Genomic DNA, 25,836 nt, shown 5'->3' with positions numbered 1-25,836 from the left:
CTACATCTTGGATGATCTGAGGGTGAGTACATTTTAAGCAAATTGTAATTTTTGGTTGAACTATTTCTGATATGTTGATTAAGATGTAGGTGAACTTGCTGCTGATTCAGAATCTGTTCTGGCTCACTGACATCCCCTTTACACAACAGAGGAATTACATGCTGCGCTATTATATTGTACATACTAGCAGGACTCAGTCAGCTCAGTGCCTTGTGATGTACAGAGACATTTGTACAAATGGGATTACTAACTAGACATGTAGTATGCAAAGTAAACTTCTGACATAACTAAAATATATTCAGCCTTTTTATCTCAAAATAAAGACTAAGGATATTCAAAACAATCTGTCTTTTAAAATATTTTAAAATGCATATGTATTTTCATCAAATAGTCACATGTTGCATGTAACTCACAATCGATAGATACGAAAAAGAATAAAATCAGGGCATTGATAAAAACAAACTCATAATATGTTGATATTGTTCCCACAGAAGTTCTTCCCTGGTCAAAAGATGACTAATACTGGACTGATGATGACACAGACCGGCCCAGTGATATTCACCACAGCAAAAAAACATTTTCCACAGAAAACGTCACACTTTTGATTTGATTTCCCACAGAAAGCGAGCCAGGAAAAATGAATGCACATCTATCATTAAGAGACCTCCAGACGCACATTCAAGAATGCATCCGCCATTCTCGTGTTTCATAGTACTTTTTTTTATATATATATATAGATCTGAAGTAACTGAGAACACTGAAATACAAACACACGTACACACATGTACTTATTCACATTCACGGTTTGTGCTACAAAAACGGACTGGGAAGGGAAAGAGAGAGAAAAGAAGGGACTGGAGTCCCTGAATGTGATGAACGGAAGAGAGAATACACACGTCTGATTCATCAGGGCTGCACAATAAGTGTGACAACTGCAATAGAGAAAAAAGAAAGACATTTTAGTATTATACACTGGAAAAAAACACGCTAGTACATTGCACAGCTTATTAGAAAGAAATGGTAAGTAACACATTTAAATTTTTAAGTAGAAAGACAAAGACTGAAATAGGATTTCTTTTTCTGAAAAACATATTTTTTACAGTACATATATATGTGTGTGTGTGTGTTTGTGCGGTGTGTATGAGAAGTCGCAAATCTTGACTGACTGTATAGATATTGAATATTGATTAAATACTTATTGTACTGTCTCCCCCTGGTGGTTACAGCCTCATGTAAATGCTTTGTTTCTACAAGCAGGCTATTTTCAACTATATTCTTAATATTACAAAATAGATGCATCAGATGAAAAAAATTCAGCTTGTGTCTCGTGTGTCCTGTCATCAAATTGCACATCTGCTCTAGCTGTAGTGAAACTTACACCAGCTGCTCATCTACATGAAGTCTTTGATACTGAGGTCAGCGAGAGGGTCTTTAGGAGGGGGAGGCTTCCTGGGACTCTGGGCCATTCCTGGTGACATCTGAGGAGCAATAATAAAGTATGTGTATGTGTATTTACACGCTAAGCATTCTTGTCTAAATGACTATATCAGTAAATTCAACTGCATGTATGTCTAAAATACCGGTTGTCCAGGGGCTCCTGGTGCGGGAAACTGTGGCCTCATCATCGGTGAGCCAGGCATCATGGGAGCAGTTCCTGCACCAGTCTGTGAGTCACACAGAGACACAGTAAGAGATACATACGCCTGCACACACGCACATACACATAAACACACACTCTTACCATGCCAAATGGTGACGGGGATCCCATGACAGGACAGACCCCGAGAGGGGAAGTCTAAGCAAGTGGTAGGAATGGGGGGGGGGGGGGGGGGGGGGGGACAGGACAACACCTGAACAAAATGACTCTATGACACACAGACACACAGGAGGGAACCTGCACACACACCCGGGATGGTGGTTACCAGTCTGAGGTAAGTGTGAGTTTTAATGTTTTATGAGGCATGTGCATGCATATTTGTTTAGCAGTATAAAAAGAAAAGAAATAGAGAAGGAAGCGGCTGTCAAACCAAACAGGTCTGAAGCTCTAAAGCAAGAATAAATCTGAATCTTAAACTGTATTTGTAACAGCTCTCTCTCTTTATATACATTTACATTTATATTAATAAATATATTATATTATCTCTTTATATAAACTTGGATACGTCCAATTTTATGTGCATATATAGTATATAGCAAACAAAATATATAGCAAATGTGCAGACAAAAATATATTTATTGTGGCCACATATTAAGAATTAGTTTCATCAGTTTATGAATTTGTTCTCTCCTTTTAGTAAATCATGGCCATGTTTCACTAATTCATTCTCTCATTTGAAGTAATTAAAATGGAAACAGTGTTTTTCCCCCCACATTTAATGTGTGGGGCTCTGTAGTTTTGACGCAATATGCATTTTGATAAGTGATATTCAAGTAAATTTGACTTGACTTGAGGCTTTGTTCACAGTGCACACAAATGCAAGTGAAAGTAAGATTATAGATTTTTATGAATTCAAAGTTTGAAATATCCTTTTAAAGTATGTCATTGTCTAATTTTTCATTATTTCAACTCTAAGTTTCATATATTAGAAAGTTCTGCCTCTTTTGTCCTGTTCATTCAACTGATAGGAGCCCAGAGAGAGGCAGGGAGAAGAGGAAGCTTGTGATTGGCTCTACGTCATGCTGCTCAAAGCCATGCGACTCCACCCCCATGCTTCACATCTACAGAACAACACAACATTTACCATGGCAACGCCCCAGCTAGGGGTGGGTACCTGCGCTTGCCAGTTTGCCCCTCCAGCTGCTTCACCCCTGAGAGGTAAAGAAAGATAGAAATAGAAAAGGAACAGGTACAAAAATATTTATTTGAAGAGGGCAAGAAAATATGGTGAAATAGAGTGAAGGAAGTTACTGTAGCTTACGGTTTCTGGTTCCCCACTGCCAAATCTGCAAGCACAGACACAGAAATATATAAATTTACATTTTGCTGTGATGTCATGAAGAACAATTTTTTATTCCCCAAAGAACCTTTTAGTCAACAGTTCTGGAAAGAACCATTTTTTCTTAGTGTGAAAAATACTTTAATAATCTATAGAACCTTTTCCACTATAAAGAACATTTTGTGGAATTGAAAGATTTCATGGATGTTAAAGCTTCTTCATGGAACCACTGATTCCAGTAAAGAACCCTAAAATGTCAAAGTGTTGTAACTTCATTCTATTTGGTTATACTCTTTAAAATAAAGGTTCTAAAAGGTGTATCTCAAAAAACCTTTCTGTTAACAGTTTTTAAGAGAACCATTATTTTTCTTAGTGTGAAGATCATTTTAATAATTTAAAGAGTTTTTTTCTGCTATAAAGAACCTTTTAAAGGTTCTTCATGGAACCATTGATGCCAATAAGGAAACTTTAATGTTAAGACTGTATGATTTTGGAGTACACAAAGTAAAAAGTGGATGGGAACGTACTGCTGGCCATGTTGGCCATAGCTGAGTCCAGATCTCCTCCCTGTGGAGCCATAGCTGGCATGAGCACATCACCGAATCCATCAAAAGCTTTAAGGGGGAGTGAAGAGTAAGAGAAACAGTGAGCTTGATTTTGAGTAACAGTAAAAAAAAAAAAAAAAAAAAAAAAAAAAGGGAGCTTAACTGAACACTAACAACCGTTACACAGTGCATATCTCTATGGCAACCAGTACAAGAAAAATCTAAAAGATGAGAGCAGTAAGAAAGAGCTGAGCGCTATCATCAACTACAGTCACACAAAGCCATGAAACATTAAACATTTATTTCAACATAACATTTAACATTAATATCATCATTTACATATAAGACTTGTTTCACACAGCACGGAAAGCAGAACATACTACTACCAAAAGACTTGCTTTGTGCTTTTATATTGACACCATCTGCAGCTAAATACTGAAAATAACATGATTTCTGGGTTACTACACTGGGTTTTTAAGGTTAACTATTAAAATGTTTTTGTTAACTGCAATAAAGCTAAAAAAAATATAAATATTAGATGAAAAAGTTAAACTAAACTTTGCCTTGCCAAATAGCTGGAAATTAAAACTAAAACTGAAATAAAATTAAACCTAAATAGTAACATTTAATATAAAATATACAAAAATATATAATAAATGTAAATATTATACAAAAGAATAATAAAAATGACAAAAGCACATTACAAATTACAAAAAATAAAATTCTAATAAAAATATGTAAATAAAAAAGCTAATTCAAAATATTAATTAAAAACTATATTAGTACACAATAATACTAAAACAACACTGAGTATTTCTTTAAATAATGGCCTGTGAGAAGAGGAGGATCACATTTTACACCCAAACTAATTTACATCTATTAATTATTAACACACAACTTTGGAGCCCCTAAAGCCCCTGGGCACAGAAATGAATGCGAGCTACTGCTTATGCATATGCTGTCAAATAAGTCTAAAGACAACAAAATTCGCATAATGTACTTTTCTACTATTAGTTTCTACATGTTGTTGCACAGAATTTCACTCTAGAGATCTTTGTAAAGCATCCAAACATCCATTCATTCATCCACCCATCTTGTAATCTGCATAACTTGGCTAGCAGTCTTTCAGTTGAATTCACTAAAGCCCTATTCTGCAATGCAGCAGTGCACTGTGGGATTGCAGCTGATGTAGGAGCATCAGGACTCACCAGTAGCACAGGAGGAAGCAAGCAATGACCCAAGAGCCAGATGAAGGGAAAGAGAGCGAAAATGAAAAAAAAAAAAGATAAATAGAGGAAATTGAAACATTGGAAGGAGAAATGGAAGAAGAACATGATCAGGATGAAGAAGCGGTAGAAACAGATCAGATGAGCACAAAAGAGTGAGAGTGAATGAGAGAAAAGAGAGCAGAATTAAGCAGCAAGGCATTGGGAAGAAGACTTTCTCAGTCCATGTAGAGCAGAGATGAATGTAAACGCCAGGCATGAGAGAAACAGATGGAAACAAAACTGATCTCATCTCAACACAACAATATCATCACACAACTGAGATGTAACATGTCTAGACTCAATATGGCACACGCACACAATCACTGAACATCAAACATGTCTCTGCGATTGTAAAAGTGACATATACCCAGAAAAAAATGTTTCTAAAAAGGAAAAAATATTATTTTTTGTTTTTTTGTTGGAAAATGTTTATTATCATTAGTTTGTTGGATTGTTTAGTAGAGGTTGTTGTGTTTTGTTGTTTTATTGTGGTTTTTTTTAACAAAACCAGGATAAGAAGATTAAGTCAGAGTGACAGATATTTTCTTCCATAATGTTATGTTCATCAGGCTGCAATGGGCGGGGACGTGGTTCTGTTCATCGGTTGTTGATTGGATGTTGAGATGTGAGTGTGTCAGATGAATGTGATCTTGCAGGGGTGGAGCTTAAGCAGACTATATGATTGGACATCACCACAGAAAACACTGTCTAGTTATGACTTTCTGATTAGTTCAAAACATTTTTTAACAAAACACACACACTAACAACCTGTTACAAATAAGATAAGCTCTATAACAATAAGATCTTTAACAATTTCTGTTCCTTTCTGACTTCAAGCACAAGTCTCCATTTGTTCTCCATCTAATCTCACAGCTTTCAGTGAGAAACTACTGACATCTCATTTGTGATTTGTCTTTCCTAAGGGTATGTAACAGTGCTACAGTTTTCATGTTATGGACTATGATGATTGTAACCATGACTGTTTTGAACACCAGACAAAAATTTGGCTGCACACTCTCAGAAAAAGGTACCAAACCTTTCAAAAGGTACTAACAATCTAACATGTACCTTTGAGGTACCCAATTAGAGGCACAAAGATGTACCTTTTGTTCTGAGAGTGCAATGAAAATGACATGAAGAAAAAGGAAAGAAGTTACGAGGGCTGCAGGTGATGTACCTGACATCAGATCTCCTCCGGCTGCTGCTGCGGCTGGTTTGGCCTCTCCAGTGCTCGCAGATTCTGATCCATCCACGCAGCATGAGGGTAAAAAAGTTTAACGTGAGCCAAAGCCATTACTCTGAGAAATAACCCCAGAGAGAGAGAAAGAGAGAGAGAGAGAGAGAGAGTTATAACACATAAATACAAGCCAGAAATGGAAACAAACTCACACAACAGCACACACATACACCTCATTAAAGCCTTTTGTCTGCTCAGGAAATCTCCTGGTCCATCAACCATCAGCTTTTAATAGAATCCACAGCAACCATCTGGTCAAGACATGCTAATCAAACCTCCAGCATGCACACTAGTTACCAACCCCCAAACAGGTCCAGATTTGCTCCGCTGTCTGGCCAGCTCATGGGGGCCGATAGAGCAGCGGCAGGAGGACGAAACACATCTGGAGCACAGGAATGGGTTTAGTTGACACCTAAAGTCCTGCTTGTTTAACATCCATTATTTGAAGAGCAACTATGCAACTATGTAAACCAGGACCCGTAAACGCATTAGTTTTAGGTCAAAACCAGAGCCTGTTTACTTCTTAGATGAAGACAGGTTTGTGAGATAAAGCCCAAGGGAAAAAGCAAAAATAGAAACGTTTATAAGTGGGGATAATGTAACTAATGGGTCTTGGAGATGTTTCAAAAGAAACATAGATGGAAAGATTTGGAATGATTAAGAAATGAATGAAGGCCTAAGGGACTGAGAGAAATCAGTTATTCGGACGGACAGTTCCTTCGGCTGCCCCGGGAGAGAAGCATATTTGGCTCACCGTGAGCAGTCAAGGACAGAATAGAGAAAAAAACAAACAAAGCACAAGCGAGGCAGGGAATGAGTGGATGGATTTTCTGTAGCGTGTACCTGCTGAAAACAGGTCTAGACTGGGGTTTGGGTCTGTTTTGGGAACAGATGAGTCTGGCATGGGATCAAAAAAACCTAAAAGCAAGACAACATTTATAAACACAAATAATATTAATACACAACACAAACCAAACAAATGAAAATATAGAATACCAAAAGACCAGATAAACCAAACTTAAAGATACCTTATGAAAGTTCCAGTGCCATGGCTAATCACATGGAAATGTGAATTTATGCTTTACACTGGAATAAATAACTTCCTTAAATTGCAAAATTTTTATTCAAATAGTTTTAACTGTTCCCTTTTAAGGGACAGTACACCAAAAAATGAAAGCTCGTCATCATTAACAGCATCATGTTGTTCCTGCATGCATTTCTGTCTCCTGCGGAACATAAAAAGTAAGATATTCTGAAGAGTGCTGATAAGCAAACAGCTCCGGTTCCCACTGACTTCCATTTTTTCTGCATATTATGGAAGTCAGTGGGTACCAAAACTTTGGTTGCCAACATTTTTCAGAGTATCTTCTTTTACATTCCACAGAGTCATACAAGGAAAGTCATACTAGTTTGAAACAACATGAGGACGGGTAGGAAATCATGACATAATTGTCATTCTTGGGTGGATCTTCCCTTAAAAGCACTTGCTGAAAAACAACAGGAAAGGAAAAGATTTCCAGTCCAGATTTTAATAACGGGTCTTGCCAAATCTCTGGGCTAAGGAGGTTTACCAGCAAACAGGTCTATCGTCAGGGCTGGGGAAGCAGCGGGGGCTACAGTGCTGGTGGTTGTGGCGACAGACGCCTGGACCATGTTGGGTGCCACTGAGCTAAAGAGAGAGTTACTGTCATCTACTGGCTGCATGGAGAACAGGTCCGACTGATGGGAGTTATCAGCAGTACCAGCCGCTGGAGTGAAGGGATCTAACGGGAGAAGAGGATGAGTGTTTAAAAACATCTTCCAGGCTCTGAAAGACTTATAAAGTTGTCCCAAGGATGAAATTTCAGAGTAGGAAGAATGAAAAAGAATTTTGTTGCACATTTAACAAGTCGACATCTGCTTGTGGCTCCTGGAGAACAGAACTTCAGTGTTCAAAGACTATCGCCCTAGCAACACAGATTGCAATCTCCGTGGCAACACCGATGCCAATCCAGAAAACTCAACACTGACCAGAGGAGGCTTCATTAGGAGCAGAGCCTGCATAAGAGGCTCTGTGAGGTTCTTCAGACCGGTAAATGAAACATTCAGAAGCAAGCACGCGCTCTCTCACCCGTCATGTGCTGACATTCTCACATACACATATATGCACGTGAACTGTTGTCACCCACCGGTTGGCGCGGTGCCATCGGCAGCAGGGGTGGGGTTGGTTGCTGCGGCCCCACCTTCTGCAGCAGCAGCTGTTTCAGCCACAGGGGCCGCAAACACATCTGGAGTAGCACACATCAGGGCCAAAGGGATGGTGTATAATAGCCAAAGAAAAAGAGGAAAGGGAGAAGTGGAAATAGTAGATAGTGTAGAGAAAGAGAGAGAAACAAAAGATTCAGTGCCATGCAGAGTTCGAATGAAAAGATGTTTGACATTTAAAATATTTAAAACTAAAGCTGTATCCCAATTCATGGGCTACATCCTTCAAAGGCTGCATGCCATTTCGTAGGCTTATATAAATGTGGCCTTGGAAATCCGCCCTTCATTTCCCAGGCCACGATGGATCCTTCGCGGCACAGACTATCCCAAGATTCTTTTCGTACTATTGATGAAAAGATTATTTTTTAAAAGAGAGCTACACTTAAATAAGTATATGTAAATGTGACAATTTAAAATGGCTCAAATGTGGACCTTACCAAGATGCGATTTTAAAGGCAGTTTACACTTTTATTATGTACATAAATGGACCAAGGTAAACATATTAGTGGTCCGTCTAAGGATGTAGCCCTTGAATTGGTACACAGCTTATGTCTTGCAAACTTTTGATAATAATAGTAATAAAGATATATGAAAAATACCCATTTTACTCTAGAAACATAAAATAAAATGGGTCAAATTTCAATTTGACTTTAAACCTATTTGTAGTTGCTGAATTTAAAACTAATGAAAACCTGATTAATCTTACTGTGTAGTCTGCAAATGTACACATAAGAACAATCAAATGATACAAATCCATTCAGTGTAATTTTAATACACAAATAATGGCAAATGAATGTCAAATGCAAACTGCATAAGTGTAGCATGGAAGAAGTAGAAAGGGAAATGAGAAGCTCTAGATTTCTACTACGGACACAAATGGAGGAGCAATGATGACCACAGACTTCACAAATGATGCACAAACTGTGATTTTGATCTAATCTTTGATTTTCTTCCTCTGTTTCAAAATGTGGCACAGCCTTTTCCCCCAGACCACTCTTCGTAAGGAAGAAACCTCACTACTGACCTCCAAGGAGATCTGCTGAGCCGGAGGAAGCACCGGCAGCGGAAGGAGGAGGAGCCAAAGAAACGGCTGCCTCAGCGGCTGTGGTGGTGGGCGTGGCTGAGGTGTAGGAGTCTACTGCAGGGGTTGGGTCAGGAAGGAGAGTCTCTGTAGTAAGGGAGCCTATTTCTGCATAGCCACGCCCCCAGCGGACCAATATAAACACACCGAAAATCAACAGATAACCAGGAAAGGAACCAATGAAGAGGGTAAGAGCAAAAGAGAGAGAGAAAGAGATTCTACTGAGCAAAGACTGAGGGATTGTCACAGAGATGTTAAATGGGCTTTTGGAGACTAGGTTTGTCATACTCTGTCATACTCTAATTTCAATTCTCCAGATGAACTATACATTTTTTTTTAAATGTTTAATAAAGTGAATGAGACATTTAACACATCAAATTAGACGAAAACACTTATTCAACATAAAATGAAAGGTCAACAGCGCTTACCTGAGCCCAGCAGATCTGATGTGATTGCACCCCATGACAGAGAAAGAAAAAGATATTTCAAATTAGGTCATTAAGAGTTTGTAATGAGGAATATAAAACGGATGCTTTAATCTAGGAAGTTTGTGAGTTAAAGGTCTGCTACCGAGATCAGTTTTTCACATTACTTTGGGTTTGTGGCAAGTTTGGTTTTGTAATGGATCAATGTGAAATTAAAAGAGATCTAATATACTTTTACAAAACTGAATAATTCACTGGTGCATATTATTGCAAATGTAATCATAATTTTTACCTAATTCTAATGCAGTTTTCTTTATGCCTGATGTCATTGATACTACTTTTATTATTTAATCAGTCCGATAGATAAATCTAGTCAGTTTTTTCTTGCTGGATGACCCGTTTCACTTTAAAATATGTCACATTATGTAAGTGAAATAGGTTGTGAATGCTGTTTCATGTTCATAAGATAAATTATTATTATAAATATTTTATGGTTTCATATTAAAGTAACCCAATTTGAGCATGCTGGCACATATACTCCAACATCTTTGAGTCAGATCACAGCAAAGCCATGTATCTGAGTTTACTCAAAACATTTTTTGGGGGGGGTTGTGTTGGATTTGGCCTTGAAATTCACAGATTTGGGCCAATGCTATTTTAGTATTATTTATATATTACTCTAGTTTTTAGTAATATTTTAAATGTGTTTTTATTTGTTTATTTTTATTTATTTTCATTTTATTTAATTCAAATTTAATTTTAATTTAACTTGTAGTCATTTTTGTCATTTTTATTAGTGTTTGTTTGTTAAAAATATTTCTAAATATTTTTAATTGATGTTTCTTTCAGTTTTGGTTTCGTTTCAGTTTTAGTTGTCATTTTGTTATTTTAATATGTCAAAGCAATTTTATGCATATACATTTAGTTTAAGTTTTCTGAATGTTTGTATTTTATTTTTTCAGCTTAATTAACTAAAACGTTTAATAGTTATATCTTTAGATAACAATAACAACACTGGTTTGAGCTGCAAAGTGTGTAAGTGTTTGGATTGTACCTCCCCAAGATGTGGGAGCAGCTGATGCTCCTGTAGACGGTCCGGAGGAAGACAGTGGGTCCAGATCCAGCAGAGAACTACGGTGAGACAGACAAACACTTATTAAAGCTGCACATTCAGATATTATCTGTTGTTCTGACTAGCATTTAATCAGACAGGAAGTGAAGTCACTCACTCGGTGGCAGTTTCGGCGGCAGCAGGCGTGGCCTCAGCACGCGGCGGCTCCAAAGTGGGGACGGCAGCGGCTGATTTGGCAGGAGTGGAGGTTGGAGAAACGTTATTGGTGGGTGATCCCTAAAACATAACACAGAGCAAAATATTGAGCATGTGTGTGATATCTATCAAAAATAAAACCATAAAAATTCCCACTTACTTTTGTGGGTGACCTGAAGGACACAAGCAGAGACAATGAGATAAAAGTGAACAGATCATTTTATTTAAAAACAATATAACTGATGAAAATGCCTGAGATTACTTAAAACATACTCACCCTTCCCTGAACAAACCATTGTAGGAGGAGGAAAAGAACATAAATTAGTATTATTATTTATTGGCTTTCTATTTATTATTCAAAGAGACTTACAGTATAATAACTGCAGAGACAAGCCATGGTTATGTGCCTTTCTCAAGTTTCTCTATCAAATTTAGCATGCAACATTTGATTTACAAGTGCAGAGTTACTTCCCCTCTGACATTTAAAGTGATTTAGAATGAGTTCAGGGATCTCGTACCCTTTCTTGCCCTCTAGACTGTTCATATGTGCCTCTAGAGACTCCAGAATACTGCTGGGAGCCTGAGGACAGCAGAATAAAACACACACACACACACACACACACACACACACACACGCATATGATGAGAAAAGGAAAGCAGTGTGAAGACAGTACAAAAATCATGGCATCAGGGCATTTTTGATTTTGATATCTCCACAGCAAATTCAAACAATAAAAACACCACATCAAAACCCAGTGAAAATCTTTACCCAAAGCACTCCTCACAGCAATGCAAAATCAGCTCAAAGCACAAACTGTGGGACAGAACTGGACTTCAGTGCATTGCTTTTCTCAGCTTCTGAACAAAAGGCTAACTATGATGTGACCTTTCGGTCTTAGAGAGAAATTCAAGTCAAAAAGTCACTTGCATAGCGTCACTTCATACAATACAGATTGTTTCAGTGCAGCTTAAAGCAGGAAAATAACAATGTTAATTTTGCAAAATTCTTTGATTTCAACTATAAAGCAGCCCAACAGAAGAGTTCTTATTATTGCTTTGAAGCTTCCAGTAACACCATATGTTAAAAACTAATGTTTTGTGACTGGCCCAGTCAGGAAGGGCTTCTGTACAAGCAGGTAAAAGCAATACACTGATGCATATTGTGTCCCATATCAGTCGCCATGGTTACCGGCTCTTCGTTGCGGCAGTCTTTAAAGGGACAGTCTTCATTGTCTGAATCTGCCAGGTCTGCAACTACGCGGGGGTGCAAACACTGGGAATCCCCACGGGAAGGCGTTTTGATAATGACTCTTGGTTAGGATGGATGAAAAGCTCTTTGAAACTCACACCAGCTTTACTTAATTATTTTAAAAGGTCGTTAGAGTCTTCCCATGCTATAATGTTTTAGAAGCCATTGACATCAAGAAATCAATACCTGACCTGATTCTCATATTAATTAAGAGCTAGTGACATACCAGCATGAACGAACAAATGTTTGTTTCAAGTGGCTGACTTACATAAGAGATGTCAGGGATGTCATTCTTATCCACTCCTACTTGCTGCAACAGAAACACAATAAAAATACAGTGAATTGACATTCTATCCAAATACTTGACTTGAAAAGATCTCTGCTTCTGGCCTTACCTCAGCAATTTTCATGAACTCTGCAATTTTGGTCACCCGAGTGAGAAATTTCTTATAAATGTCCAGAGAATCCTTGCACTCAGACTTCTTCATTTTGAAATATCTCTCTGTATAATTAAAAATAGACCCATTTTCAGGGGACAAAATAGATGTTTAAAACATTAAAATATATTAAAATATAAAGATGTAATGTAGTTGAGATCACAAATAAGTTATCACATACCTAATAAATTGATGATGCCGTCATTGTAGGAGGCGAAGAGTTTTATCAGATCCTTAAAGAGAAGCAGGAATGCTGCATTTATGATGCCATTATTCAAGTCTTTAGGATGAACCTGAGAAAAAAGATGGTGGAAGGACAGGGAACAAGACAAAAGGGAGTATTTATAACAGTAATGTGAACAATAAAATAGAGTTGGACCTTCTGTTCCTGACCAATTAATGATAAAGCACATTGAAATAAATACAATCAAGTCAACAAACTGGTGAAAGAACAAAATCAGTGGTGAAACCACATTCATTAAGCCTAAACCTAGACGGCTCAATCTCAGACGTTCAACTTCTGTCTCAGACGTGGGAGATGTCATAACTCACGTCAAACTCCAGCAATGTGTCCACTTGAGTCTGAAGGGCAGGCATGGCCTTCAAAAGCTTGTCAGGAGCCATAGTCCTCATCACTCCGTCAGCTCTGTGCACACACACACACACACACACACACACACACACACACTACATAAGACTGATTGCTTAGTTAGTTAGTTTGTGAATACTGAGAAACCATCCTTTCATTCTCTCTAACTTAGAGATGACATTCCCTTTTTGTTCTGTAAGCGTAACAGCTCTGGGAGTAAATTCTGAAGTGTTTCTAACCTTCAGGCAAACAGCAACATGCTATTTAAAATGCACTCTGACATAATATTTAATTACTTGGAGTAACTAGTGTATAAATGTTGCCAATGTGTCCTTCTTTTCCCAGAATCCATCGACCTACCCCTTCTTAACTCGAGTGAAGTCGAAGGCCATCGCACGGTAAGCATATGCCTTCTCATTTAAGTACCGTGCATATCGTCTGATGAATGTAGACATGTCATAGCCGTAGACAGAAAAGGAAAAACAGCACTAAGCAGCCTTCAAGTTAAAACCATTTACTTGTATAGACAGGCTAAACATGTTAATAATTAAAGGAACAGCTCACCCAAAAAAACTCACCCTCAGGCCATCCACGATGTAGATAAGGTTGTTTCTTCATCAGGACAGATTTGGAGAAATGTCACCAATAAATCTGTAGTGAATGGGTGTTTTATCAGCTGTTTGGACTTTCATTCTGATGGCACCCATTCACTGCAGAGGATCCATTGTTGATTCAGTGATGTAATGTTAAAATTCTCCATGTCTGTTCCCATAAAGAAACAAACTCATTTACATCTTGGATGGCCTGAGGGTGAGTAAATACATTTTCATCAAATTTAAATTTTTGGGTGAGCTATTTTAAATCAAATTTAAGTGAAGTTTATGTGTCTTCATTAATTTTTGTATGTCATGAGTGTGAGTAAACTCACCATGGGAGCCTGTTTTGTCAATAAAGTTGCTGAGATTGAACAGGGAAGTCCTTGAGGCCAAATACTGGATGAATCTCTGCAGGGATTTAAAAAGGACAGCATTTTAGTGAAAGTGAAAGTGACGTGACATACAGCCAAGTATGGTGACCCATACTCAGAATTCATGCACTGCATTTAACCCATCCAAAGTGCACACACACGGCAGTGTTGTCAAAAAACGTGACGTGAAAAAATTGTTGGAGTGGTGGGTTGTTTTTTATGCTGCGGCGCCCGGGGAGCAGTTGGGGGTTCGGTTTGTTGATGGGGGGCTTATTAGTGGTATTATTACCCTGGGACTCGAACCCACAACCTTAGGGTTAGGAGTTAAACTCTCTAAACATTAGGCCACGATTTCCCCAGTTTCTGTGAGTTTTAATATTAGCAGTTTGACTTAAAGGAGAAGATTAATCAGCAAGTAGCGCCTCACCTCATTGCCGTAGATGCAGATGTGGTGGGTCGTGGTTAGAGCTTTGAACACGACCACCCAGCTGGCATTAGTGGCTCTTTCGAATAGTGTGTCAGCCATCTGGGGGATGTTCACGTTTGTCTCGTTGGTGGCTGAGATCAGATCTGCACACACACACACAAAACACACATTAACCACTACAGCACTATGCACCGAAATGTAGATGAAGGAGCTTTATGATTATTGAACCAGAAGACAGATTCTCAAGGGGAAAATTCATATCAGCAATTGCATTATGGAAGCAAGAAACAGCCCCACCGAGATAAACAACAATATTACTGTGCATTTTTCTTGCATGTAACAACATACTGCATGCAGTGAAATGCATGAGGGAAAAAATGAAAGAAATGTTCTAGTCAGAGAGATTGAGGTCATTCAATATTTGCTTTTTGAACAAAATCAAAGGAAATCAAATGTGTCATGAAAATCTAGTTTTCCAGATTCAGTGTAAATTTAACATTTAGAAACATACTGTATATGGAGTGTGAAGGTTATCACACTTGACAGGTCTAAATAAAGTCCCTTCCAGAAATCAACTACACGCAAGATACAACTGTAAAATTAACTTCTTTCTGACACAATATCAGTTTCCAATCAAATGGGACCAAAGAAACAGAACCGAAAAATGGATAAACACATAAAAACATGTCCAGGCTACATTTTACTCATTTCACATTTTAAGACTCACATTTTTTTTTTTTTCTTTTTTTTTTTTGGAGCATAAAGCAATGAAGCCATTATTCTCAATGGCGATTATCATCAGATTCTCAATACTGTTATTATTATATATATTTTTTTAAACTGAAATCTGCATTGGGAATTTTTGTGGAAATATGTTTAATTGTCATGAAAACAATGCACATAAATCTTAATAGTCTTAAAACAGGATTCATTTTCTGTAATCTATATATATATATATATATATATATATATATATATATATATATATATAATTTATGTATTTATTTATTTTTTATTTTGATTTGGAGCGCAGCACGACCCTGAAATCTTCTTGATAGGCTTCACAACTGAGCATATAACATTGTGCTTAGGGTGCCAATATGTTAGTCATGGCTGCTAGAGATCACACTGCAGTGGAGTTAAGAAGCCTAGAATAGTTCAGATTAAAACACACACTGAGATGCAGTGTGTCAGCACCAGTGGAATATGTTGCTATGTAATGTCACAATATATTGAAGTATGGCACAGCAGTCCCTGTACATATATCAGTTATGAGAGTGTGAGCAGGCGCAGCTCACTGGGATTATGGAATTGCACAAGAGGCCGTGCTTCATGTGACCGGATTACAGGCAGTGTAAATACAGACACATTGCAAACACACACACACACGCACACACACAGTCATCTGCTAGGCCACATTAATGTGAGCACATGACTAAATGGCTGCTTGGGTGTCATTTCTACTGTATATGATGCAATCATGCAACATCATACTTATCAGTCATGCCAAATATAATACAGAAAATGCATCTAAAAAGACAATATTGCATTCATATTTAAATAAACTCTAAAGAGCACATTTTACTGTTAATAATTAATGTTTACAACAACACTGGCAGAAAAGTACAGAGCCCCGCACATGGCATGCAGGAAAAAATAGTAGGCTAAATCGTGTGCACGTTTTAGTACATTGAGGGAATGAATTAGTAAATCGTGCGCACAATTTATTTATTTTTTCTTGCATGTCATGTGCGGGGCTCCGTAGAAAAGCCAAACAACCTGCATCAATTAAAATGCAAAATGCCCATTAATTAACATTTTGTGAAGTGAAAATCTGCATATTTGTAAGAAACAAAAACTATCAAGGCATTTTAACTCTAAAACGTCACTTCTGGCCAAAATATGAGTCCATAATCCTTAACAACAATTCCTCTAGTGAAAAACTCCATCCCCTTTTGTCCTCTCACATCAAAATCCACTGACATATTTGTTTAGAATTTAGAATTTTAGAATTTAGTTTTTGACTGTTTTCATTTATAAACGGTGCTTGATCTGTGCTTACTTCTCTCCTGATTCATACAAGACAACCTGTTCACCGAAGAAAGCAATATTATGGATAGAGAACTTTAATTTTAGCCAAAAGCAATGGTTTGAGGTTAAAACGCCTTAATAGTGGATTTATTTCTTACAAACATGCGTTTTTTCACGTCATAAGATGTTAACTGATGTACTGGAGTGGTGTGGATAACTTGTGGATTATTACGTTTTTATCAGCTGTTTGGATTTACATTCTCACAGCACCCATTCACTGCAGAGGATCCCTTAGTGAGCAAGTAATATAATGTTTCTCCAAATCTGTTCTGATAAAGAAATAAACTCATCTTGGGTGAGTCCATGTTGAACCAATTTTAATTTTTGGGTGAACTATTCTTTTAAATTCAGTCTTTTTACTTTAAAGCAAATGCAGCCTGTCTGTTTTAGATTGAAGACCCTCTTGTGCAAACTGATAGCATGTCATCATGATGTCATTCACTCCCCCCCTTCCCCAATAATCTACTACAGTTTCCATGACAACCTCACCAACACCCCTCATGCCTTCCAATTCAACAAACAAATGACTGAAGTAGGAAGACAAATACTCATCAAACATATTTCCTTGTCATAGACACCTGACACTACTGAAATAAAATTATTTTGTTTCTGTGCAAAGAACAATGCATCTTTCCACAGGTGCTAAACTGTGCAAAGACCGAATGGATTTCAGAAGAGCCTAAAGTTTGCTGAGATATCAGGGAACATCTTAAGCATCATGTATGATTCCCTGATGAATGGATTGCTAATATTCACAAACACACAAGGCTTTTGATTCCTCTGCTTGCATACCAGTGTCCTCACCTTTGGCTTTGTAAATAATACATGCATGCTTTGGCTGATCAATTTATAATTCAGAAGGCCTTCTCCTGCACGACACAGAGCTCGAGGCCGACATGAAGATGCTTTGTAGCCTCTCTGTCCTGTCTAAATGCAGTTGATTTCCTTCTGTCTTCTCAGCTCGAGACAAGCCACCCACATAAAGACACTCCGTGGTATGTTCTGTGCTGTCAATTTGCCTTCAATCAGCTTCACACACTAAGCTCCGTATATAAAATGCACCCTAAAAAAGGCAGGTTTTCCATTTAAAGAATTGCAACTAGTAGCAAACAACCTCGCTGAGTGCAAACCATGCATAATGCAGAGCGCTGTGCTCATTGCACGGTAAACACAGCTTCATTATAGTACGCATTGATCGTTGGTGCTGAACTGGACAGCGCCAGGTCTTAGGAACGAGGGTGCGTGCAAAATGTCTCACTTACATTCCAGGTGCTTCTTCTTGGGCGCCATCACCTCGTGCGTGGTGGCTTTGCAAACGGCACGAGCCACTTCGGATCCGGTGAGCTGGTACTGCGCCGCGGCGATGCGATCCGTCAGAGTCTGTCCCGACATTTTCTCCCGGTAGCGTCGACAACCACCTCAAGAATCAACTTCAGGGGGAAGGACAGCCGAAATGCATATGATATTCGCCGACAAAAAAAAGAGACGGAATCCAAGGTGGCTCTCTAGAAACTGACAATGTCAATTCCTCGTCTCGGTTTCCAACCGGAGCGAATGAATTTGCGTATTTAATAGCACAAAATATATGTTCGCAATTGAATTCTTAAAAAAATTCCCTTGTAGGCGTCTAGCATGCGTTGGTTTCAGCACCCTGGATAATGCCTATATTACGTAACGCCCTACGACGAGTTGCTTCCTGGCTCTCGCGGGAAATAAATAATCAAATTAATACATTAAACCGTCACCTTTGATTATCATATGTATTAAAAACCCCATCTAACCAAAATGACAGAGCGTAATTAACTAAATAAACACCTAAAAGCGAGTTGTAGAAACGCTCCGTTGATAAATCCTCTACTATAAAGCTGTTCGGGATCCCGGAGCCTCGGTAATATTCGGTCGCAGCCCGTGTGTCCTTCGCGTCCAGTCGGATGATGATCCGCGTGACGTGTCTCTTTCCAGTCGTCTCAAGGGCAGGATTTTGAAGACAAGTATGTTTTCACGTCTCAGTGCTATATCGTGTAGATCTTGGCTATTTTAGTTGATTAATTTATGGTAATGCAGGTTACGGTCTTGCCTCGACGGTGGTCGGTGGACCTGGTCAGGTGACGCATACCGGGCTCTTAAAGGGAAGCGGCGTCATGCTGTCACGCGTCTTTAAGGGGTCTGTGCGCGTTCACGGTTCATCTGTCTGCAGAGGTAGATTTTCTGTCACGAGCTTTCAGTGATATTGGGTGAATAATAGACGGCAGTCAAATGATCGTGTAATGTGTAGATGATTTTTAAGTTTGTCTCAGAATTCTATTACATTATTGGACCTTTGTTGCTTTTTTATGTGCTCTGTGAATAGGCTACGTACAAGCTATGCTATATTTATCCTTGCGGTGCTTATATGCAATAGCATTATCCACTGCATGTCAAACTATAAACATCTAGAGACTGAATGTGAAAACAGCAGCTTCATCATTCGACCACTAGGTAGAGGCAATTCAAAACTATTGATTTTATTTGCTTAAAGAGATTTTTATTTATTTATTTATTTTACTTTTAAATTGCCACAACAAACAGTTTAGCCCTTATAAAGTTTGTCTTGTATACCTATTTACCAGCGAAACAATGTTTGTAAATTCTACCAGTGAATGCACTAATCTTTACCTTCTTCAGATTGTTCAGATATTTTTCTCACACTATTATTCATGTGTCTGACGGCCCAGAGGAAATGCATCATGCATTGTGGAAAAATGGAGTTAATGCAGGTGACAGAGCAAGCAAGAAAGTCAATTTTATTTATAAAGCACTGTTCTAAACAAGTTAATGCAATTCAAAATGCTTTACAGACAAGAAGGAACCAAAATGATACAGCAATTAATAAAAAAAATAAAAATAAACTGAACAGAATTAAAACAAAAATAAAATAGACCCATTCAAATACACAAATAAGAATAAAGTTTATAAAGATTAAAATATTAAATATAAAATAAAACATTAAAAATGAGGCCAACTCATGAAATATACAGAGGTTTTATAATTCTTTACAGAAAGGCCGGAGGCGGTCCCTATGATTATAAACAGAGTCTGCAGGCACAGGTGAGACATTATGTACACTCTTTGTGACTTTGTAATATATAACTTTGTGACTTTTGTAATACATGCTTTTAATGATGTGATATTATGTCATTTAAGTAAAGCCTTACATCAAAAGCCAAAACACAAGATTTAAAGCATAAATGTTATGGTCTTCTTCTAGATTTATATAAAACATTTAGTTGCTGTCATCAGGTATTTTGACAGTGTCTGCATGCTGTTCAAGAGCATTCCAGATCACGAATTGTGGGATACCAGATGTATTAAAATATTTAGAATGAAAGGATTTACTCATATTTGTTTACATTTTATTTTGCATTCTTTTTCTTTCATAGAGAAAAATGCACATCTTGTTACACTTTAAACAGTAAAGTTATAGTCATGGCCCAACTTGACAAATACATTTTCTATTTTTGCCATTTCAGTACTGAAAAGTGGCATTCACTTTTCATCTGATTGACCCGTTTCCTCACTTTCTGCTGACGCAGTTGCTTCAGAGGTTCGGCTGGGGTCGTGTGTCTCTTTACTACTGTCCTTCAGTTCCTGAAATATTCTACTACAGTGCTTGATTGTTTGCTTCAGCTCCTGCAAGTCTCTTTGCACTCCCTCCAGGATGTCAAGCTTTGACAGTTTCCTGTCAATTGAGGCCAGATGTCCCTGATCGTTCTCAGTGATGCCTTCAGAGTTGATTGGAGTCATGCTGGTGCATTTAGGCTCATTCATAGCCTCCTGCCACACCATCTCAAAGTAAGAATCTATAAATGCCTCCAGCTCCTCAATGTTACTGTCACCCCATTGGTCAATTAGGTTCTGCATGTTCTCTGATTGGATAAAATCCATAAAGGCTCTTTCTTTTGCAGTTTGAGATGTGTAAGGTGTATTCCTGTGGTAATATGGAAGGGATGGCCCCCAAAAACTTTCCCCCTGTGATTCATTCCTGTATAATTGCTGCACATTCATTGGCTGTTCAGTTGTTGAAACATGGAATGCAGCAAGAGAACCTGTTTCAGGCCCATCTGTCCTACTCACACCTATCCATGGTTCATTTGGGTGAAACCATTCAGAGGTGTTGAGCACCACTACTAGTCTTTGATGAATGTTTCTGGGTAATGAGGTCCTATTTGATAATTTGATACTCCTGCAGGCCACTGCTTGGTTTTCAGTTGGTGAAAGACTGGAGTCTGTGGTGGTAATTTTTGGATCACTGGATGTAGATGGGAGCAAATGTTCAGAGATTTCAATAATTTGATGCTGTCCTCGAATGTCAGTATCACCTGTTACTAAAAGAGTAATTTTTTATAATTTGATGCTGTCCTCGAATGTCAGTATCACCTGTTACTAAAAGAGTAATAGAAACTTTAAACATCCAGTATCAATACCAACCAGTGATATAAAATCTTCTGGAAAAACTTGTAATTGTACAGACATGAATTGAGGAGAGAAAAATTTTTTTTAATTTAGATGATTTATTATGAAATGTGAACGTTTGACTGTGAATTGTTGACTTTACATTTCCTTCAGAAGCTTGAGGTAGTGTTGTCTGAGTGTATTTAAGAATCTGAATTGTGAGAAAAAGATAATAAAGTACAAATTTTGAGATATAAACTGCATGGTGGAGAACTTATGGTGAAAATATAACAACTCACCATGATGGATGTTTGTAGTGCTTCTAAGAGGTGTCTTTTGCATTTCCCCAATCTGTACCTTCCCACCAAACTTGAATTCGTCATTTACCAAAGGTCGTTGAATATTCCCTCGATTTTTTGTGTTATTTAATATTTGTTCCAGCACCATCTCCTCTATCTTCTGCATCAGTTCTGTGACCTGAGTGCCATTGTCTTTGATCTTATTGTTGAAAACCTGATATCTATTTCCACATTTCTCCACCAGCGTCTGAAGTGCATCTCCTTCACTTTCGATATACTGTTCCACACTGACATCACCGAGCCAGTCTCCATGTGTGAACAACACAACAGTGCTGCTCCACGCTTTCCCTCCCAGAGCACGCAGATGGTCCTCAGCTGCTTTCAGGTTCCTTAGTGTAAATGACGAACTGGCATTGACAACCAGCAGGAGGATGCCTATGCCACTGGCTGAACCTGAAACCCAGTCATGGAGAAGTTGCCTTCTGAACTCTGCAATATATGGACACTCAGTTGTCCAGCCTGGTGTGTCCATAACCTCAACTCTTGTCTCATTGAGTATAACAGTACCTCTCATGAGGTTTTGGTTGTCAGCCTCTTGTCCATCATTACCCAAAATGCAATTTGCAGAAGATGTCTTACCAGAGTGTCTACCACCCAGGAGAAATACTCTTACAACTGATGGCAACTGTACTTTATCTGTAAGAGAAAGAAAAAAACTCTTAAAGGAATTGTTCATGAAAATTCTGTCAACATTTACTCAACCACATGGCATTCCAAACTAGCAAGATTTTGGTTTATCTTCAATAAATGTGTACATTTTTTATATGAAATTGGAGTGGTTTCTGTCCCTCTATTGAAAGTCCATGTGACCAAAACTTACAAGATCCAAAAAAGTGTCATGAGCCTAATCCAGTGGTGCCCAACCCTGTTCCTGGAGATCTACCTACCTGCAGAGTTCAGCTCAACCCTGCTTCAGGAGACCTGCATGTAATTATCAAGTGCTCCTGAAGATCTTAATTAGCTGGTTAAGCTGTGTTTGATCAGGGTTGGAGTTGAACTTTGCAGGAAGGTAGATCTCCAGGAAGTTTGGGCACTAGCCTAGTCCATACAAATAGAGCAATTTAATCCAATTAATTTAAGTCCAAGATATGAACATTATAATGAACAAGTTTAATTTAGACTTTATTTAATCACATGGATTTGTTTCACAATGCCTTTATGATCTTTTTGGATCTTCAAAATTTTGGTTGCATAGACTTTCAGTGAAAGGACAGAAACCTCCCAGGTTTCATTAAAAATATCTTAATTTGTTTCAAAGATGAATGAAAGTCTTAAGGTTTGAAATGAGATGAGGGTTGATTCAGAATCAAATTTTGTATCACAGTATAATTTATAAGATGATGCTGGACGTTTCTTGACTTACTCTTAAAAGCTCTCAAGCTTTGTTTTCGTCTCAGCACATTTTCACGGCGGATCTTTGCACTGTCTTCCTCTATTTGCTGTTTTCTCTTCATCTCTTTAAAAAGACTCTCATCTGTTTTAAAGTGGCTTCCTGCTGTCATCTCTTCTATCTTCTCTAGTAGCTCTGTGATCTGGAACTTATTCCCAAGGCGCTTGTTGTTTAGCACATGGTAGCGGTTTCCACATCTCTCCACGAGCCTCTGGAGGGCCTTACCTTCGCTTTCAATGTACTGCTCTATGGTTGTGTCCCCAAGCCAGTCCCCAAAGCTGAACAGCACTATAGAGTGATCCCAAACTTCCTTACTAATGAGCTCTATGTGCTCCTCAATGGCTCTCCTGTAGATCTCTGTGAATGTCCTGTCCACCCGTACCACCAAAAGGAAAGCGTGAGGACCAGGTGGAAACAAGTACACACTCTTGACTATTTCCTCTTTGTCAAAAGCTGAAGAATCCTGGGTAAAGTAGTTCATCCACCAGCCAGGTGTGTCTACAACTGTTACCTGTCTTCCTGCCACTGTGAATGTTTCTTTCATGCATTGTGTGGTCCGCTTGTTTGGTGTAAAGCTTAGGTCACTTCCTGCGGCTAGAATGCTGTTTCCTGTTGAGCTCTTCCCTGAGCCCTTTGCTCCAAGCAAGATGAGTCTTATATTTTGTTGATGAGATGAGTGCACTGAGGGGAGGAAAACATAGAATGATTGAGTTTTACAATAAAATGCATACAATAAAATATTACACTTTTGAAAATGTAGGTTCCAAAAGAGAGTGTTTACAGTTTTTGGTTCCCCAAAAAACCATTACCTGAACACTTCTTAATCAACCACTTTTTTTCTTAAAAGCATTTTAAAAGTCTTAAGAACCTTTTTTCACTATAAAGAACCTATTGTGGAATGGAAAGGTTCTTCAATAATTGCCAGAAAAGAGTGTAATACCTTATTTTAAAACTCACCCTTCAGAGATCTCTGTTTCTGTATATTCATCAGTCTCTGATGAGCCTTAAGCTCCACTTCCCTCTTCCTGTCCTCTATCTCCTGTAAAGTCTTTACATCCATTTCAAAATGGCATCTTTCATTTTCTGCCAACATTTTGTCAATTTTCCCCATCAGTTCCATTACTTGGGTGGCACTACATGTTTCCGGGGTATCAAAAACATGAAACCTGCCACTACACTTTTCCAGGAGCCACTGGAGGGGTTTACCTGATGCCTGAACATGATCCTCAAATGATTTATTTCCTGCATTTTTGCCCTTTGTGAACAGCACAATAGTGTGACTCCAAACTGCCCCAATGAGGAGCTCAAGATGCTCTTCTACGGCTCTCCTCCTCTTTTCTATGAACACAGAGTCTGTTTTCACCACAAGGAGAAAGATGTGAGGCCCTGGGTGGCACATGGAGACGCTGTGTCTGATTTCCCTCCTGACCAGCTCTGGTGTGTCTTGTGCTGAGAAGTCACACCACCAACCTGGTGTATCCACCACTATCACACTTCTCCCTTGTACCTCAGCTTTTCTTCTCAGGCATGTGGTTCTTTCATGGAGGACAAACTCCTCTTGGTTTAAGATAGCATTTCCCACTATGTTCTTTCCAGAATTTCGACCTCCAAGAAGGATGATCCGCAACTCGAACAGATGCTTCACATTCCCTTGATTAAAAAAAAAGTGTGCAATTTTTAATATTTCACATCAGAAGACTAATGGCATCTTTCAAAATACATATGCAGTGTTTCTCTTTTTCTCAAGCAGTAGCGGATTAATAATTCAATAAAAGCACAAGACTGTGAGACATAGTTAAAATATAACCTAAAATTACACATCTGTATGTGCAAAGATTATACAGACCCAAATATGGCCTACAGCTGTAACTCACACTTCTGAATCACTGCTAAAAAAGTTACACAGTGCACTTTAGTGTGAGAAAATGTAGCCTAAGGGAAATGAGAAAAGTCAGTAAAGTTTAATTCTCCGTCCTGGAACCATTAATTATATGAACATTAGGTTAATTCGTGATAATTGAATTTTTTTTCCAGTCATCTCAATGACAAAATGTGTCCCAGTTTACCTGAATTCACCCTAGCTATTGTCTTTGAACATCCATCAAAATAAATAAAAGGAAATGAAATAATATACCTTTTTCCAAACTCTGTAATGTTTAATTTTTCAACAAACTCATCCTTATTACCTCTCTCTTTTTCCCTCAACAACAACCATTAATTATAGTTAACATTATAGCTTTTATCTTTAAGGATATGCGTCAGAACAAATGTAAAGAAATAAAATAACTTACTTTGATTCTGAGAAGTTAGTTTTAAGGCCATAATGGGTCATGCAGGTTTATTTTATGCATAGGAGCATTATCTTGGTTATGTTTCCAGTGGAAATAGACAAGACTGAGTGAATCATCGTTAGGTGTGTTTTGGAATGTGTAATGTCAACCTATTCCATGGGTCCAAAGTTTATACTGTGATAAACCTGTGACGCACCATAATGCCACTCCCTCATACACAACAAAGCCATATACTTTTGAAGTTTTGCTTAGTTTGTGTTTATTCAGAACCCATTTTTCTATTCCCCTTTAATATTTAAAAGGCTGTTGAAAAGGAAATATGAGATATATTGTAACGTCACTATTGCATTTATTATTATTACTTGCAGGATATCAACATGAATTAACTAATCAAACTGTGTTTTCATTTTGTTGACATCGTTACATTTTTGTCATCGTTTGAGATTGTTTCAGAGTTTGCCAACAGAGACTGATCACAGACAGAAGGGCAACGTTCATTAGCCAGTATAACAACAGTTAAAGCTTAAAACTGAATACCACAAATCAGTAAATCCTCCTCAAGTGAGTGACGAAATACAATACTAACAGAAAAACACAGATAA

General features: G+C 38.1%; 2 protein-coding genes and 1 long non-coding RNA gene across 8 annotated transcripts; 1 reads left to right on the top strand and 2 right to left on the bottom strand.

Moving 5' to 3' along the window:
- Positions 1-10: 10 nt before the first annotated feature.
- Positions 11-18,878, bottom strand: LOC109059478 (clathrin coat assembly protein AP180-like). Of its 6 annotated transcripts, none has more exons than XM_042722677.1 (23): positions 18,026-18,876; positions 14,673-14,815; positions 14,206-14,282; positions 13,639-13,740; positions 13,242-13,335; positions 12,871-12,982; positions 12,648-12,754; positions 12,521-12,562; positions 11,522-11,583; positions 11,281-11,286; positions 11,164-11,176; positions 10,966-11,084; positions 10,791-10,867; positions 9,740-9,754; positions 9,255-9,419; positions 8,155-8,253; positions 5,927-5,989; positions 3,464-3,550; positions 2,919-2,943; positions 2,742-2,808; positions 1,581-1,664; positions 1,379-1,478; positions 11-932 (listed from the first exon to the last, which is right to left on the bottom strand). In XM_042722677.1, exons 1-22 carry the CDS (start codon positions 18,153-18,155, stop codon positions 1,392-1,394), a joined length of 1,776 nt encoding a protein of 591 aa, XP_042578611.1. In that variant the 5' UTR covers positions 18,156-18,876; the 3' UTR covers positions 11-932; positions 1,379-1,391. The 6 variants fall into 6 exon arrangements, with proteins under 6 accessions (XP_042578611.1, XP_042578614.1, XP_042578615.1 ...); XM_042722680.1 differs by having other exon boundaries at positions 3,464-3,517; positions 13,639-13,742; positions 14,208-14,282; XM_042722681.1 differs by having other exon boundaries at positions 2,772-2,808; positions 3,464-3,517; positions 13,639-13,742; positions 14,208-14,282; positions 18,026-18,875.
- On the top strand, positions 926-4,186 carry LOC122137135. Its single transcript, XR_006154632.1, has 3 exons — positions 926-1,686; positions 1,879-1,931; positions 2,626-4,186. It is a non-coding gene; the product is annotated as an uncharacterized LOC122137135 (long non-coding RNA).
- On the bottom strand, positions 18,701-25,675 carry LOC109063793 (GTPase IMAP family member 8-like). Its single transcript, XM_042722656.1, has 5 exons — positions 25,235-25,675; positions 23,901-24,593; positions 22,917-23,624; positions 21,494-22,189; positions 18,701-21,127 (listed from the first exon to the last, which is right to left on the bottom strand). Exons 1-5 carry the CDS (start codon positions 25,263-25,265, stop codon positions 20,289-20,291), a joined length of 2,967 nt encoding a protein of 988 aa, XP_042578590.1. The 5' UTR covers positions 25,266-25,675; the 3' UTR covers positions 18,701-20,288.
- Positions 25,676-25,836: the final 161 nt, after the last annotated feature.

This window comes from Cyprinus carpio, chromosome B4 (genome assembly GCF_018340385.1).
Source record: "Cyprinus carpio isolate SPL01 chromosome B4, ASM1834038v1, whole genome shotgun sequence".
Taxonomy (NCBI): Eukaryota; Metazoa; Chordata; class Actinopteri; order Cypriniformes; family Cyprinidae; genus Cyprinus; species Cyprinus carpio.
The sequence above is the reverse complement of the archived record's forward strand: the minus strand, read 5'-3'. Positions and strand labels throughout refer to the sequence as shown.